The sequence below is a fragment of the Alligator mississippiensis genome, chromosome 5 (genome assembly GCF_030867095.1).
Source record: "Alligator mississippiensis isolate rAllMis1 chromosome 5, rAllMis1, whole genome shotgun sequence".
Lineage (NCBI taxonomy): Eukaryota > Metazoa > Chordata > Crocodylia > Alligatoridae > Alligator > Alligator mississippiensis.
In genome coordinates this window covers 135,340,996-135,357,863 of record NC_081828.1, presented here as the reverse complement: position 1 = coordinate 135,357,863, position 16,868 = coordinate 135,340,996, and the positions used below count along the sequence as shown (strand labels likewise).

At 40.9% G+C, this 16,868-nt stretch overlaps 1 protein-coding gene across 10 annotated transcripts in view; it reads left to right on the top strand.

Annotated features, from left to right (window-relative positions):
• Window positions 1-16,868, top strand: part of TRAK1 (trafficking kinesin protein 1) — a 190,686-nt gene that overhangs the window by 128,269 nt on the left and 45,549 nt on the right. For 9 of the 10 annotated variants that reach the window (XM_059728759.1, XM_059728758.1, XM_059728757.1 and 6 more), the window contains one exon: window positions 14,555-14,631. In XM_059728759.1, the coding sequence (XP_059584742.1) occupies window positions 14,581-14,631 (51 nt within the window). In that variant the 5' untranslated portion in view covers window positions 14,555-14,580. Of the gene's footprint in view, window positions 1-1,319; window positions 1,527-14,554; window positions 14,632-16,868 lie in introns of those variants that run through there. The other variant, XM_014602560.3, reaches the window with a different exon arrangement.

Sequence of the window (16,868 nt, the reverse complement as noted above, 5' to 3'; positions counted from 1 at the left end):
GTCTTCGAATACATTCCTAATTATTTTTTTTATGGACCCACCCTATTGTGCTTACTCAAACCAGGATCTGTTAATTTCTGGTTTCTGCCCTTCTTACTCCATTGAATGCTATCAGTTACACCCTTGTTGAGGACAAAATTATTGTTGCTGCTCTGTGCTACAAGCCTGTCCTGTCCTTCCCCAGAAACTGCTTTGCTGCTACAGTACAGTATCTTGGGCTGAAGGCAGTGTAATATTTTTTACAAGTAAAGGACATATTTTTGACATTGTGAAGAAGGGGAGGCAACCAAGTAATTTAAACACCACATATAATGTTTTGTTTGCAAAGGTTAAACCAAGTTAATCTGTATCTAGACTACATGTTTCATAAAGGTTTGCAAACACACATGGGGTAGACCCGTTGGCTCCTGCAGTCTTGTTTGTCATTGGTATTGAGAATGTGTGTGAATTTACTGTGGTCTCTTGAGCAATGCACTGTGATGCTAACCAGGGTTTTTTGTATTTTAGTTTTCCAAGAATACAGTAGGGAAAGGTTATGCAGTAGGTTATGACTGGGGGCAGGGAGAACGAAACAACAACAAAAAACTAAAAATATCCATGAGAAGTTATGATGAAGATTTTGGATGTTCATCATATGGGGGGATTAATATTATTATGATTATTATTATAATTATGATTATTATTGTTATTTCTGTGTTGCTCTTCTCTGTGCTGAGACCAATTAAAAGCCAGTTCTTTATTTATTTATATAAATATTTTTAAATGTGATTTTTTGCCTGACTGACGCTGCAGTAGTCATAATACGCAGTAGTTGCAGTTCTTAAGAACTATGTATGTGAAATTTCACGAAAGTCTTGTGAAATTTGTTACTTGTAGCAGAAGGCAATAACTTACAAAGGTGATTTGCTGTGTAAAGTCCCCACCCTCAAACAGGTGTAGCAGTCCAAGTATCAGTCTCTACTTCCTTGTTGCTATGACACTTGGAGGACGCTACCATTTAATTCTGAATACCAGGGGAGAAGAGAGCTTTTATTTTTCCAAAGTGAATTAATTTTTCTTAAAAGAAAAAAAAGCTTTCAGCATACTAAGCCTTGTTTATTCAAAATGTGCAAATGGAGCTGTTAAGTAAATATAACTTTTTAAGTTATATCAGGAGCAATATAATATATTTTCAGAAATTATGATACAGATGCTCCTCCCCTCCATTTCTTCTGTATGTTACAAAGCTGTTGTGCTAATGACATGTACACAAATTATCACCTAGTAGTCTTAGTTGAAGTATGCTGGCTGACAAGGGTGATGGTACCTGCTCTGTAGGGACTTTACTTGGGTTGTTATCTCTCCAATGGGATGGCTTGCCGTCTCCTTGGGGACTGAGGCGCGGGACAATTTCTGCCTTGGGATAACTTTAGCAATGTCATTAAATGAATTGGTAAATGAAGAGGAGATCTATGAATGTGACTGTAAGAGTGAATATGAGAGAACACGCAGGTTTAACTATGAAAACCTTGATATCTTGGAAGAAGGTACTTAAAAATTTAAAGAGACTAAATATTTAATGCTAACATTATATAACCTGATGTAGTTAAAGTAAGCTAAATAGTTTGTGTGGTTTTACATTTTGGGCTTTATTTGCTTTGATCAGCTCCTGAATATTGTAGTGAAACTGCACTATTAGTCTGAGTAAGATGGTCTTCAATTTGTATGCGTCTTTTTGGAAGTAAATATAGCCAACCTTTGTAGCCTAAGTCAGTAGTAATTAGTTAATAGTAAATGGACTTTGGAAAAAAAAAATTTCTTATCATCGTTCTCATGGAAATACAAAGATATGCATCTATGTGTAAAGTTATGGGGGTTTTCTGACATGGAGCAGAAGTTTTTCCATTTTAGTTAATTGCAGTGGGTTACTTTAATAGAGTGAATGAAAGAACAAAGCTAGAACCTTCATACTTAATAAAGGACATGGACAAAAATACTTATGATGAACTCAGATCTCAAGAGTGTCTGATCATAACATCAGACAAAGGTATCCCTCTCCCATTGCAGTTGGTGTTAATGCTGTCAGGTTGGATTTTTGGTATGGATTTCTCAGCCATTGTAAAGATAGTATATTGGGGCTGTAGAACAGAGGAGGAAGACAGTTAGTTAGTATCCCTTTAGCTGGAGGAATCTCTTGAATGACAATTAAGTGTTTGCCTTGTGTGCCTGATACTCTAAGGTAAAATGTACAGTTGGTATCATCTTGCATGTCACAGATATTCCCTCTGAAGCAACAGGGGTGTTAAGGAATGCTGGTCCCTTGAAAAACCCTATCAAAACATAATGTTGTTTAGAGACTGTGGAGGAAGTTAGGAGTGGAGAAGACCGAATTAATAGATGGGGGGTGGTTCTTGGGCAGAAGGCTGTTAATGTGGTTGGCCTCAAAGGTGGTCTAAAAAGCAGAGCATCCATGTCAAACTCTAGGTGATCTTAAAAGATTTTTTTAAATGGGGTTAGTGTTTGAATTCTTTAAGTGTAAGTGTGCTTAATTTGTTGATTTTTCAAATGGGTGGGGTTTTTTGTTTAGAATAAAGTGTGTGCTGCTTGTGTGTTTAATAATGTTCTTTCTTACCTGACTTTCTCTGCTATGGGGCTGAAAGAGAAGCTTAAGATGCCCATTTGTGTATGCATGCATTTCCTTCAAAAATATTTTTTAAAAAGGTATAAACAATTAAAAGCATGCACCTATGTAGTTACGGTATCTGACTCGTACAGTGGACCAAACTGAACCCTCACCACTCCAGTATGATTGGGCCATTCTGGGAGCTGTCTGAAGATCTTATAGATATTTAAAAAAAATAAGAAAGAAAAGAAACTCTGATCTAAGATTTGTAGTCAGGTCTATAGATATAAATACATTAAATTGTCACTGTATCTGTACAGCATAAAAACAACAAATTCTTGTAAGAGTGCAGTGATTGAGCAAGGAAGCAAGAGGAGAGCTGATGGAGACTTAAGCACTAAATACCATGAGGAAAAGTACAAACATCCAAAATATTTCTTATAAGCTAGAAAGAGGAGAATCGGACTGGTAGCATATAATGTCATAGGCAATTTGTTATCTTCTTTAAATTTATTTTAAAATAGTAAGAAAAATGAGGGAGAGGAAGAAGAGAATGGGTGTTCAACCAAAGAGTTTTTGCGATTTCTATTGCACACCTGAGTGCGACTACATGAACACTTTGCCAATGCTTCTGTTAGACTACAAGGATCATTTTGGCACTGTGAGTGGTATAGGTCATGCGGCAGCCTCTAGATGTGATCAATTGATTTACTGCTTTCTGGTCTCCTCCATAAAGACAAAAATATAAAAGGCAGTTTTCTGTGTTTTGTCTTACGTACTAAGCAATTTGTTGTGTGTACCTCTAAACCAGTGGTGCTCAACATTTTGGCTCCGCAGGCCAAATGAATGACATGGAGCTGGTCTGCAGTATAGACTGGCCCCACACATCTGGATCATGCCAATGTGGCCTCAGCTGGCTCCTACATACTGGGGTCAGACCCCATGTTGGCCTCTTGTACTAGGATTGGACCCCAGATCTCTGCGCTGCCCTGCTATGCCAGGATTGGACCTTGCATCTTCCCTGTATCCCAGGATCAGACCCTTGCCTGGCCGTGCACACTGGGATCAGGCCCTGGGATCTTGTGCCACCCCTGCTCAGGCCTGCATGCCAGGATCAGGCACCATGCATCAAATTTATCTCACAGAGCCACAGCCTGCAGGGCTCCCTACAGACCTGTGGACCAGAGTTGAGCACCCTTACTTTAAACACGTTCAGCAAAGTGTGGGTATTGTAAAGTAGTGGTCAATATGTTGACTTTGGTTTTATCAGGAAAATGAGAAGGTTTCAGAATGCTGTGGTGATTTTGTGTGCTGATTGATGGAATTTTGTATAGCCATCACTGTGTTTAGAGACTGTTCCATTTTTAGAAAATTGATTACTATCATAAAGGCAGTTTCTAAACTTTATACTTGATACTGGGGTTGTCAGATCTGGCTGCAACTAAAAATGAAATGTCTTGGATCCTTCTTTTGAAAAGCAGAAACAAACTTCAAAACTTTTTTTTTTCAATACCACTTCTCTTCAAGAAAAGATTAATTTCTGAGCGCCAAGTATAGCCTAATATTTTGACAGAGGCATATTAATATCACAACTGCATGCAGAAACCTCTATCATAATCCTGTCTGCATTGTATTATTCACTGAGCAAATAGATGTTACGATTTGGCTCAATTTTTTAAAATGATTGATTCCTTTTTGGTGCCACAGTGTTTTTAGGGCTTAACTCTGACTTCTAGAAAATGTTAAATACCCATTTACTAAACATTCAGCTTCCTTAAGTTGTTTAAGATTGGATCCTAAACATTCAGGCTGAGAATATCTATGCTGGGTTTTGACAACAATGGCTTCTGTTCCTGTCTCAAAGAGCTGACTACCTAAGAAGGGAAGTGAAATATGTAAGAGGGATTTCATGTACACTTGCAGTTAAAAATTCTTGAGAATGTAAGGAAATCATCTGGAAATTATCTCATCTACACTGAAATCATTAATTTTTTTATTTCTTAAAGGTATTGCAGCACAGACATCTCTTGATGAGAAACTGGAAGAAGCTTAGCAGCCTTTGAATACTTTTATAGAGGGTCTTGCATAAGGGCCAGTGTGGTCATGAGAGAAGTCTAATTGCACCATTGTGGTTTGACTTGCTTTAAATGCCGTGAGGGACCTACATTGTTCACGTGTAGGTCTGACTTAAGAATCTCACTGATCTGTAGGTCTGGATGAAAAGATCATTTTAAGGTAACTGTCAGAACTGGCAATTTCCTAAATTGAACTCTGTTAAACAGTTTTCTGTTGCCAAGATCTTCAGAACGACAATGGAACCTTGAGCTCCAAATGCAGGAAAAAAACAAATTTAAGTGAAGTGGTACCATCTTTTGTTCTTACTACTTAATCTAGGGTTGGCAAAATACGACTTGCAGGCTGGATTTGGACTGCCAAGAGATTTTGATCAGCTTGGGGCACATCCTTCAGCCCTGCCCAGCCCAGGCAGCCTGAGCTGTGGCATGCGTGGCCAGTCCTGCTGCCCTGGGTACACAGCTGAGCTGGGGCAGTGCAGTGGCTGAACTTGTTTCCTGGCAGCCCCCACAGTGGCAGCTCCTTCCAGCTGCCCCTGCCAGTCTCTGCTGCTGGACTAGCCCTGTTGCCAGAGGAGCCCAGCCTATCCTCCCCACACCCACTGTTAGGGGTGCTGGATGGAGCGGGCGGGTGTGGTCTCTATGGAGATGAGCCCGAGCAGGGTGTGCTCAGCTGGATGGATGGGATGGGATGGGACTGCAGGCAGGCAGGAAGTGATGCCCAGGGGTGGGATGCCACTCCATGCCTGTCTGCAGCCTGATCCCATCCTCCTGGCCGTGGGTCCTGTCTGGTCTCTGTGAAGACCCCAGCATCACTGGGCAGTGACAGCACAGGGCAAGGGCCTGGGGCAGAGCTTCAATCCACTCCCTGCACGTCCCTGCCTGCAGAACCAGAGCCCATTGCAGGGAGATGCAGGGAGCAGACAGTGGCCCCAGTCCCACACTGTCACTGCCCTGCAATCCTGATCCTGGCCCCACCCACCCCCTCCTGCTCCCAAATGCTGCTCCTCATCTGCCTGGGGCCCCATCCCTTCTGCCTAGCCACTTAAGGAGTTTTGGTGAGCTGTTGTGGGTTGGTTGGGGGTGAGGGAGCTGATCTGGCCCACAACAGCTCACTCAAACTCTCTAAGGTGGCCCTTGGGCCCAAATAATTGTCCTTTCCTGTGTTAATCCTATTCTTGTGCTGCCAGATTAGTTCAGGCTTCTGACCATGACACTGATGAGAATAAGTAGGAGGGGTTTTCTGGGTGTTTTTCTTTGTCAAGTTCTAGTACACTAAATGTACCACTCTTAAGAGTATACACCCTTTGCTTCAGAGAAGCTCTTGAAAATGGCTACTATCACAAGCCTTGGCATATTCACTTTCCCTGCACTTACTGTTTCTCAAATTTGTTGTCCATTTGAGAATAAGTAATGCATCTAATTAAAGCTGTGCTCTATTTGAGACTTTGGTATCAGGACCTAGATGGTCAAATACTCACTAAGAGACCTTGCTAGCAAACTCCTTTTTTTTTTTAATTGCAGATTAGCTGGAAAAATTAATTTATAAATGTCAAAGAAGAATACAATTGCTTCTTAATATTAAGATTAATTTGCAATCTTTACAGTTAAACTAACAGCAGACAGGAATGTGACTTATATCTGTGTTAGTGTTTCCGGTAGAGTTCATTATTACTAGTGAAAAAAATAGCTATTGTATCTGTTTGCTGGCTGATCACAAGGTACCATTTTACTATGTTCCTTCTAATCTCTTCTTAGCATTTGCCTATGCTGTAAATTGACAGTAGCTAGGCAGTTGGTATGTTGTGATCACAGTTTTTATACCTGATCATCACAAATCCAGGTTTTCCATTTCCCACAGAAAAAAGGTGGGGGGAGAGGGAAAACCTGGATTCCCTCTTTTACCCAAGAAAAATGTGGAGTTTCATTTTAACGGAGAAACACAGATTTCGCAGTTTTGCGAAGAGCTCTCTGCAGGCTGGCAGAGTTCCAGCCTGCAAGGAGTTGGGGGTTGATGGGGAGGGTTGAAAGGGCAGTCAAGCAGGGGGCACCATGTGCATGTATATGCACATGGCCACCAGGCAGCCAGCCTGGAGAGCAGCTCCCACAGGCAAGTCTGGTGGAGGAGGGGATTGAGGCCCCGCTAGGAAGACGGGGAGTGAGTTGGGGAGGACTGGGACTGTGGGCAGGAATGCCTGACCACAGGGCCCCAGCAGGGAGTGGGACAGGGCCACGGGTGATTCGTCTGGGGTGAGGGGGGGCTGGCTTCCTGCCACTGTGCTGACTCCCAGAGGGGTCAGGGGGAACCCATGCCCCTCAGATCTATGTGTGGGTTGGGTGCCCTCCCCTAGGGCCTCCACAGCCCACCAGGTGGGACTTAGAACAACAGGGCAGAGCAGGGCCGGGTGGGGAAGCTGCTTGCTGCTGTGAGCTCCATGCTGCCCTGACGAGGTGTTCCCAGTCTGCCCCGCAGCAGTGAGGGTGGCAGTGTGAAGTTGTGTCCCTTGCTGCTGCGGGGCAGGCAGGGGGCTCATTGCCAGGGCAGCGCAGAGCTTGTAGCAGCAAGGAGCTTCTCCACCCGGCCCCACTCTGCCCCGCTGCACTGGGTCCCACCGGCTGGGCTGCAGAGGCTCCAGAGGAGGGCAGCAGGGTGAGGAGCCCAGAGCCCATGGCAGGCAGCCCACCCCCACCCTGCACACGCATCTAGGTGGTATGTGCCTCCCTATCCCCCAGGGAGTGCACACAGCAACAAGAAACCAGTTCCACCCCCTGCCTGAGCCTGCAGAAGGCAACTCACACTCGCTCCCCCCACAGGCTCCACTTCGGCCGTGCTGCCCATGATGGGGGAGAGCCAGGCTCTGGGCTCCGCTCTGCCATGGCAGCCAGAGCTCAGGTATTGCTGTGGGGGGCAGGAGACTGCAGACCTGGGTCCCTGGCTTTGTAGCCCTGGCAGCTGGGGCCCCCTCCAGCAGGGCTGGAGGAGGCTGGGGGCTGTAGGTGTAGTGCGGGGTACCAGCAGGCCTGGCAGTGGGGTGTGGCTTGGGAGTGAAGGGCCTGGAGCTCTCTCTCTTGAGCTAAGGAGGCCGGGGCAACTTTGATTTTTCATGATAAAAAACCGAGAATCAAATGCCAAAATTTATAGGTATTTAGAATTTATTTTATTATAGTGATTGAGGCACTGCTAGGCCTTTAAATTCCTTTAAAATTGTAAATATGTCAATAAAACATTGTGTTCAATTGATACATACATACATATATATAATAGCATTTCATGTTAATCATGGATTTGGAGGGGGGTTAATTAGAGAATTCGTAATTTTTTCTCAGAGAAAACCAAGATCCCTGCTGGTTTATAATAGTTTCTTTGCCACTTAGTGATATTCCCATTCGTTTTGTTTTGCTGCACCTATTGTCTCTGGTACCTCAGGAGTGAGAGGAAAGAGGCTGCAGGAACTAGGGAGCATGTAGTCTTGCGTTCTTTTATTGGTTTTTATTGGCTTGTAACAATGTGCACAAAAATGCATGCCTAAAGCTCAGAGTTCCCATAACAATAAGTTTAAAATACAGTATACAGATTTGTGCAGTCATTCCCCCAAAAACACTGCCTGTGTAGCAACAAAATTGATGTGTCAGCCCCAGGCCAGCTGGACTCACCAGGCTTCCTTCTCCTGAAAAGTCTGGGAATAGGAACTACGACCATTTAAAGCTGAGCTGTTTTGGATCAAAATGGAGGATGTCAATTTATTCCAAAGAGGATCAATGACTTCAGTTGTGAGGGCAATATCTGTGGCAAAGCTTGAAAAATTCTTCACTCGCTTGTCTGAAGACATCAGGAAGTCTTTTTTATTTTGGCTAGTATGGGAATATAAACCATCTATAGCTATATAATTTAGGCTTCAATTTTAAATGATGTTTCTATCATTTTAAGGTTTCATAAATAACCTTCCAAGAATGAAACTCATGTAGATTAGTACAGTGTTGCATTTTTGTCTATTTCATGCCTTTTGCTGCTTATCCTTTGCTGAACAGTAGCAAAGTGTAAGACATACAATCAGTCAGTTTTAATCTCTTTGGAGAATGTCATGTGTGGCACGAAAGTGCTCAGGCAATCACTTTTATGCTTTGAGATGTCTTGGAGCAGCTACAAAAACTAGCTACAGCTATTTGTGAAGGAAGATTGCTCAAATACAGAGGGTGGGGGAGAAATAGACTTGCAAAGAGCAGTAGCTCCCAAACCTTTTGGACCAACAGAGCACTGTCAGTCCTCAGTTTTTGCAGACCACCTGTTATCAAATGTTTCATAAAAAAGTGTGAAGGTATGGTACTATCTGTGGATCACTTTTAATAGCCTTGTGCATGAGTCTCGAAACCAGTAGCGTAGATCAGGGCCATCAAACTCATTTGGTCCCATGAGCTGGGTCCAGACTACCCACAATTGGCTCTGGAACCGAGAGCATTAGTGCAGACGTTGCTCGGCTCCCCTTTTTATGTTACAGGGGTTAGGTGAGGGCTTGGTCCTGCCTACAGGCTGTAAGTTTGATATTTACAGTGCCCTTGCCCCTAATTTGCCTGTAGCAAGTTGGGGTGTTTTGACATTTGTGGGCATTGTGCCTAGTAGTTGTACAAGTGAGTTGTTCATGCAGTTTGGATGACCCACTTCTGTAGGCTGGATTCAGCCCTCAGGGCTCAACACCCAGCATCTTCTGGAACCATGTTGGTACAGTGGCATTGACTCCATGGGTTCCAGAGCCACTGTGTCCTGGCACTGACCAGGCAAGAATTAGTTTGATAAAAGACACTTGAGAAATCCAAGGAGATCCATCACATGAGCCTTGGCATCTTTCATCCATGCAGCTGCTGGAACTGCTATATTGTAGTTTGTGCATTGGGCTCTGATGGATGACCTACCTCTTCGGGCTGGGTCCTGCCCACAGGCTGTATGTTTGATACATCTGGCACAGGCGATCTTTCCTTGCAGCAGTCGAAGGCTCCAGGTGATGGATCTCCTTGGATCTCTCGAGTGTATTTTACCAAAACTACTTCTTGTCCTTGTAATGATAAGACATTGGTATTGTCCTTGTCCCCTGCTTTACCTGTTACAAATTAGGTAATTGTATAAGAGGGTTGTTCATACCATGTTAAGAAAAGGTTGGAGAAAAGCTGTAGAGTTTGGACAGGGATGATCCTGCCTTGGGCAGGAGTTGAACTTAATGGGGCCCATTCCAGGCCTACTTTTCTATGAAGGTCATGAACTAGAAAGATCCTTTATACTTCCAGCAGTATAGGTGGTGGTCATATTTACCAGACACCCATTAGTCAGAAGCACAAAGATGAATAACACTATTGTCATAAAATTGTTGTATTGTGGCACTACATAAAGGTGGTCTTATAAAGACTGCAAGATGACATGTTACCTGTCCCATAGAGTTTACATCCTAATTCAAGAGGTATATGAGTATATAGCTCTCAGTCCATTTTGCAGCACCTGGAAGTCTGACTGATATCCTCAGGAGAAAGGAGCTCTTTTTATGTATTTAATTTTTTTCTAGCTAATAGACATTTAGTAATTTTTTTTCATTGCTTGCCAGATTTTGCTTTAGATGAAAGGTTTTGGTTATAAACAACGTAGTATGTCCTTCCTTTCTTTGACTCTTGCAGACTTAAGAAAAATAATGCCTCAGATACTTCACTTCACCTTGAAAGTGAGATCAGATCCTTGCTGCACTCTTACTGCTTCCTACTGTCTTGTTCCTTGTTCAGATCCTGGCTTCATGAGTAATTTTACCATGCATTACACCTGTGTACTGACTCTTTCCTACCTCCTTCCTCTTCTCCCCTCTCCCCCTCAAAAAAATGAAAAGAAAAAAAAGCATTTGGTCTGTGCTTTTAAAGACCTAGGCAATGGAAGAAATTTGGAATCTGTATCAAATGTATTGTACATATAAAGTATTTTATGGATGTAGCTCAAAAATCACACTTAAAGCAGAATCGTATGTCCCAATTAATATTTGTGTGTATTTGGACTGAATACTTGTTAAAAGAAGTTCTCTCTGTTCATAAATTTACATTTTTCTCTAACTCATGAAATGTCAAGTATGCAACTCAGCTTGGAAAGCAATTGTGAAAAATTGCTATATAATTTGTGGAACTCTGTGACGCTTATTTCTCTCACATGACAGTAACTGCTCAATTACCTGACATTACTGTGAACATAAACACTGGGTTCTGAAATGTATTTTGTCTAAGGGGATGAAGGGGGAGGGTAGGTGCACATGTGCCTGCGTGGATGTCACTCCCTTGAGCAAAAATACTGCTGATTTACAAACATGAAAAAAAGAGGTCAGTATTTCTGCACTGTGAGTTTTATGTTACAGTGCATTGTCCTTCATTTGCCCTTACTTTATCTTTACACTAGTGTTCCTAGGCTCATGTTCATCAGGAACATGAGAACGTCAGAGACAATAAATCATAAATCATATGCCATTCATTAGGGAAATATATATTTTATTTGGCATTCTTCATCGGCAAGAGCATAAAATGTTTGCTCAGGAGACGTTCACATAATCATAGTACAGTAGCATGTCCTTCTAGTTCGCCACAATTTTTGGTTAGCTGAGTATTGTCAACAGTCCATTTTTGACTTCCTAATATTTTTGCACCTTACCAGTGAAGAATTTTTGTGTTTTTCTGTTTGTTTCTTAGCTTGTGGATTCTCTCCCTCTCTGTCCACCCCCTCCAAATCTTTTCCTTGAGTGGAGCAGGGAGAGGAGGCAGCCATCTAAGTCTCTTCTTTTTGTCCCATCGGCTTTCACCCCTTTTGGTTGCATTATACCGTGAAACATTGGAAAGCGGGTTTGTAGGTAGTTTAAGAACACGTAAATGAACATGAATATAATGTGGTATATTTAAGCCTCCGTTTTATTTTGGAAACATCATGCTGAAGGTGTCACAGTGGTGCAGTCATTGGTGGTTGCTCATTTCCAGTGAGATCCATAAAATCATTGGGTACCAGGTTTATTATTGTTTGTTGCTCTTGGTATGTATTATAGTGTGTTTTCAAGAGTTTACTGGTTTGTTGTCATTGTCAAGGCTTAATTTTATATAAATTCAAAGGGAAAGTTGGACTTCGACTACCCCATAACTATTTATAGTAAGATCATTACCACCCCCCACACAGATAAGTTTATTGAAAATAAAACATATGTACCTTTCAAATGCAAAACACTTTTAGCTATTATTTGGTTTGGCATTAATTTGTAAATACCTGAACATGCTGATACCATGCTGTTAAACATTATATAGCAAGTTCTGAAGAAATAGTTGAGTGAGCAGCCTCACGTACCAGCCTTATCAGCCTTCCTTCCAATCAAACAACCTTACTTGCACTGTGGGAGCCACCATGCTTTTATCTATTTGTTTGGGTTTTAAGATTGTAGATTGCCCATCACTAGGGTGGTGCCAAGTTGCTATAGTCACAATCAGTGGACCTGACACAACTCTTGGCATTAATTTAAAAATGAGTTTGCTAGTGACAGTCCCAAACATTGCATTACTGTTGAGGGAATGTTGTAACCAAAGGAACTGTGTAGTGACAGTAGGTTTGGAAAATAAAATGCCTGTCTGTGGCCGTATTTATAGTAAGCATTTTTAGATGTTGATTTGTGCATGGATTGTATAGAAGTTTGTTTTTATAGTCCCTCTGAACTTTTGCCTGCAGGCCTTCTGAGATCAGAGTCAATGCAAATCTGTTTCTTCCTGTTTAGTTTCTATGAAAAGATTCTCTATGTAATGATTACCCCAGTTATCTGCTGTTCTGGCTCCCATTGTCTGTTAGTTATAAAAATCTATTTTAGTGTTGATTAGCTAAAACTAAACCATACAGGCTGTGGTTTGCAAATACCTCTTGTACTTGTTTATGTGATAACACTTTCATTCTGTGCTCCTTTTAGAACTCTTTTGTACTTGTGTCTTTGGCGTCTAAAGTTTTCACTGTAACGTTTTAGGTTGTCCTTCCCAAGTTCTTGACTAAATTTAGAGCAGTGTGACTTAAAGTCCCTGATCCATCAAGTTAGTTCACTAAGTGCAAGATTTGGCCCTAAAAGCACAATATAAAAAGTAAAGAAATGGACACCTTCTATTTCTTTCTCACTGTTGATGTTAACAAGATAGTGTTTATCATCTGTGATCTGTAAGCTAAATATCTCTTCTTTGACAAAGGTCAGTAGGGGGTTCATTAACCGTCAGTACTAAATTAGTATTTTGGTAGATAAAAAATATGTTGATCATTTTTTGTTGTGGTGTATTCCTTCAGTGTTTCAGGTTGGTAAGGGATTTGAGTGCCTAACTGTTAGTACTTCTGTTCACTGGTCTAACTGTTGTATCTCAGCTAAGCTGTGGTGTTAGCTTTAGTTTCTTAATACAGGCTTTTTAATGTAATTTGGACTATTTTTTCACTGAAAAAGCACCTTAGGATTCTTTCACCCAAACTCTACATCAGCTTTATCTTTGACAGTTTCAATTACTTTCAGTCTAAAGAAATTTACTTATAGCAGTCCCCTATCCAGAAATCAATGCAATCAACTTATCTGACTCTACTACCTATTCCCCTTTTCCAGAAGGGTGTATTTAAAGAATAAAAATACCAGTGGTGGCAAAAGGGGTGCGTAAGACTGAGGCAGGAAGTGGTGCTGGGTGGGTGCAGAGCCATAGCCAAGCATTCAACATGGTGCACGTCCTGTGCAGATCATCCCCATGCCCCCCATGTGCTAATTCCTTCCAGTTTGAGTTGGAGTCTCCCATAAAATAGCACCCAGTGCCAGGGCACCACTGACACCACCTTTGCCATGGTACTATGTGGTTGTCTCCCTCCTCCTCCCAACTCATACATACACACTCCTTTTTCCTATACATTGGAAATACCAATAGTTTTTTTTTTTCTATTAAGCAGCCATAGTGACCCTGGTTCAAAGGAAAATTCTACAGACAGACTTAACTTTCCTAAATTATGCATCAGGATGATGATAATGATTTTGTTAACTTAAACAGAACCTGGCTTTCAATTACTTAAGCTTTTTATTATTAGTATTATTAATAACTAATGTTTTTTGTGAAATGTCCTTGCTATTACGTGCATCATGAGGTATATCCAATTTAGGTCATTCAGAATCAAGATTGCATGTACTTTGTGTAAATGCTATGGAGATTTGGTGGTAGAGCCCAACTTTGCCAATCTGCTGTTCTGATAGGACTAACCTGGGCAAGAAAATGAGAGAAGGTTCAATGTAAGGGTGCCATTAGAGCACCTTATGTAGGTTGCATATGCATTTTTTCCCCTTTTCTAAATTAAAATGGTTGTACAAGTCCATTTTTTGGTTAACTGCATTGATGGTCTAAATGATTTGAAAAGTAATAAGGTTTACTATGGCTCTTTTTTCTTCTTCACTCCATGTTTTTCATTCTACCTGTGAAATTCATCATACCTCATTTTTAAAAATTCTTTCAGTGTGCATTGAATCAAAAGTAAATGTCAATATTATGCTCTAAATTTCTCCAGTATAAACTTCTTTAAAATTTCAAAGTTGAGATTATTCAGAGGGCCCTAATAATTTTAAGAACCTAATACCTCCAGGACTTTTAAAAAGTGAATAAGCTTTTTTTGTGTATGTTTTTACAAAGTCTGATTTACTTTTTGTTTGTTCGTTGTAATCTTTTTAGTTTATTTAAGAATATTAACTTTCTTTTTACTGGTTTCAGCTTTAGGGAAAACTTCTTTAAAACGTAAACTTTTCTCTTTTGTATATATTTTCTTGATTTTGTTTGTTTGCTTGTATTGAACTGAAATTGCCAGCATAACAGATGTTTACCTTGTGTTTTCCTACAGTTTTATGTGCTGAAAGAGTGGGCCAGATGACTAAAACATACAATGACATAGATGCTGTTACACGTCTTCTTGAAGAGGCAAGTGTTTCTTTACCTGGCAATTCCCATTCTGAGAGAGAAGTACTAAGGAGTCATCCTGTAACATGTAAACATAGAATATTTATGTTTTTCCAACTTTGCTAGTCAGGGTGAAGGAAATAGTTTAATTGTACGTCTACATGTCATTTGTAAGGGAAATATTTTTGTTAACAAAAGGTGCTCAGTTTATTTATATTAGCTGTGCAGATTCATTGCTTATGTGTTTGCACAAGGCTAAAGCAAATCTACTTGACTCTTACCAAAATGCAGTTAGTGACATAAATGTGATTACACTGAAAGTTGGGTAGGGAAGAATGAAGTTTATATGCAGGCATATTATATTTTAAAAAATGGATAGTATTATAGTTTTTCTTTAAAATCAGGAGTATGCTAAGCTCCCAAGTCATTTTTAGTTTACTTTTATTTGTATCTGAGTGGTTATAACCTTCAAAAAAGCATATAGCCATTGAGTCAATGTATTCTTCTCATCCTGTCTCCCCAGGCTTTTTTCTTCTTTACATTCTGGTGCCTTTATTTTTAAAAATATTCTAATACGTTAGCTTTAAATAGTTTATGATGGGTTACAGTTCTCAAGAACTGTGAGAGAGAAAAATGAACTACAGGATAGTATTTAAACATACTAAATGTCCTAATAAAATTGACCAAAGAGAGCTAATTTTAAAGAAAAGTAAGTAAGTAATATATTTTCTCAGATCACATCTGCAAGGCATTGTTGAGATAAAGAATAACAGTGTATTCTCATTTATAAACCTTGGAGGTTTATAAATAATGTTGCATACTATGAAGCTTTGAGTATAAGGACACAGCCACCATTTTATGCAGTGCTAGCCTGAGTATGTGAATTGGTAGAAAGGGTGAAGCATGGGCCTCAATGTATCTGGTTGACGGACAGAGGCCTTTGTGCTTAGTTGCATCTTTTTAAAGCAGTTTCCCCATGTATGTCCATATTAAGGCTTTGATACAGCCCTTGAATATCAACTATCTGTTGATTACTGTTCTAATCTCTCTTATACTGTGTCTTCATGCTTCTTTCTGCTGATTTATTTTGCTTGCATTTGTTGGCCTGATTTTGTCAGCAGAGATGCTGTATCTGGAAACTTACAACTATATTCTTGCTTCCTTTTATATGATAATTTCTGATAGTCTCTCATAGCTTCAAAGGCAGGAGTAATTTGTTTTCTTTATTTAGGAACTGGGCCAATCCAGAATCATTTCTAGCCAGGCTGGTTATTGAAAAGTGGAGATGTCTTCCCCACCACTTTTTTATTAGGGGCAGGTTTGAGTAATCTGGATTTGCCCACACCTGTCTCTTCCTAAAGTCCACACAGCCTGATTTTGTGTTGATATCACAAGCAAGGTTCTGGGAACAGTGTTGGGGAATGGCCTGAGCCAGCTTTTTAAAGCATAGTGTGCCTTCCCCTTCGAGAAGAAATTTTCTGTGGGTCATATGTAGAGAACTGATACACTAATATTTCTCAGTATGGGGAATATTTATCAATATGATGTTTATCAGGCCGCTATTCTGTATCCAGTCTCTCTTGTGTGTATGGATGTGATTATGCAGTCCCTCTCCTGTGATGAAGAAAGTATCCATCAAAATAGATCCTATGCTGCTGTTTTCACGTACAGCAGTTGAGGGTGGCACCTTTCCTGCCATTATGCACATTAATGATATTTAGTTGGGGGGGGGGGGAGGGGAGGGAAGGATTTTAAAGAAATGCTGAGTCTTTCCTCTCAAAAGGGACTACTCCAGCCTTATTGCCTGAATAGGCTATGTTGCCTGGGGAGAAGATGAAAGGAGGGTATGGGAGACCAGTCTCCGTGCCTAAGCGAGGGTGTTGGCATGGCCTAAGAGAGCTTTGTGCATTTACTTGAATGTAAGCTTTCTAACCTCCTCAGCAGTTTCATAAATATGTTTGTAGCTGGGATGCTTCTATGGTTCCTGTTGTCATGGTATCTGAGCACTTAGAATTTTAATACATATCCCAATGATGTAGGAGACAGGCTATTATCTTCATAGCCCCCAGTTTATTGCACAAACCTTATGAGTTGTATGCAGTTGCTTGTGCAATCTGTGGCAGAACAAGGAATTAAACCTAGGCTTCCGCACCAGGCACTAGAATCCTCACCACTGGCTCATCCTTCCTCTGGGTAATACTGTACAGTATGAAGATATATGTTTTCCATTTTTGGACTTGTGCAGTGGGCCAGCTTGT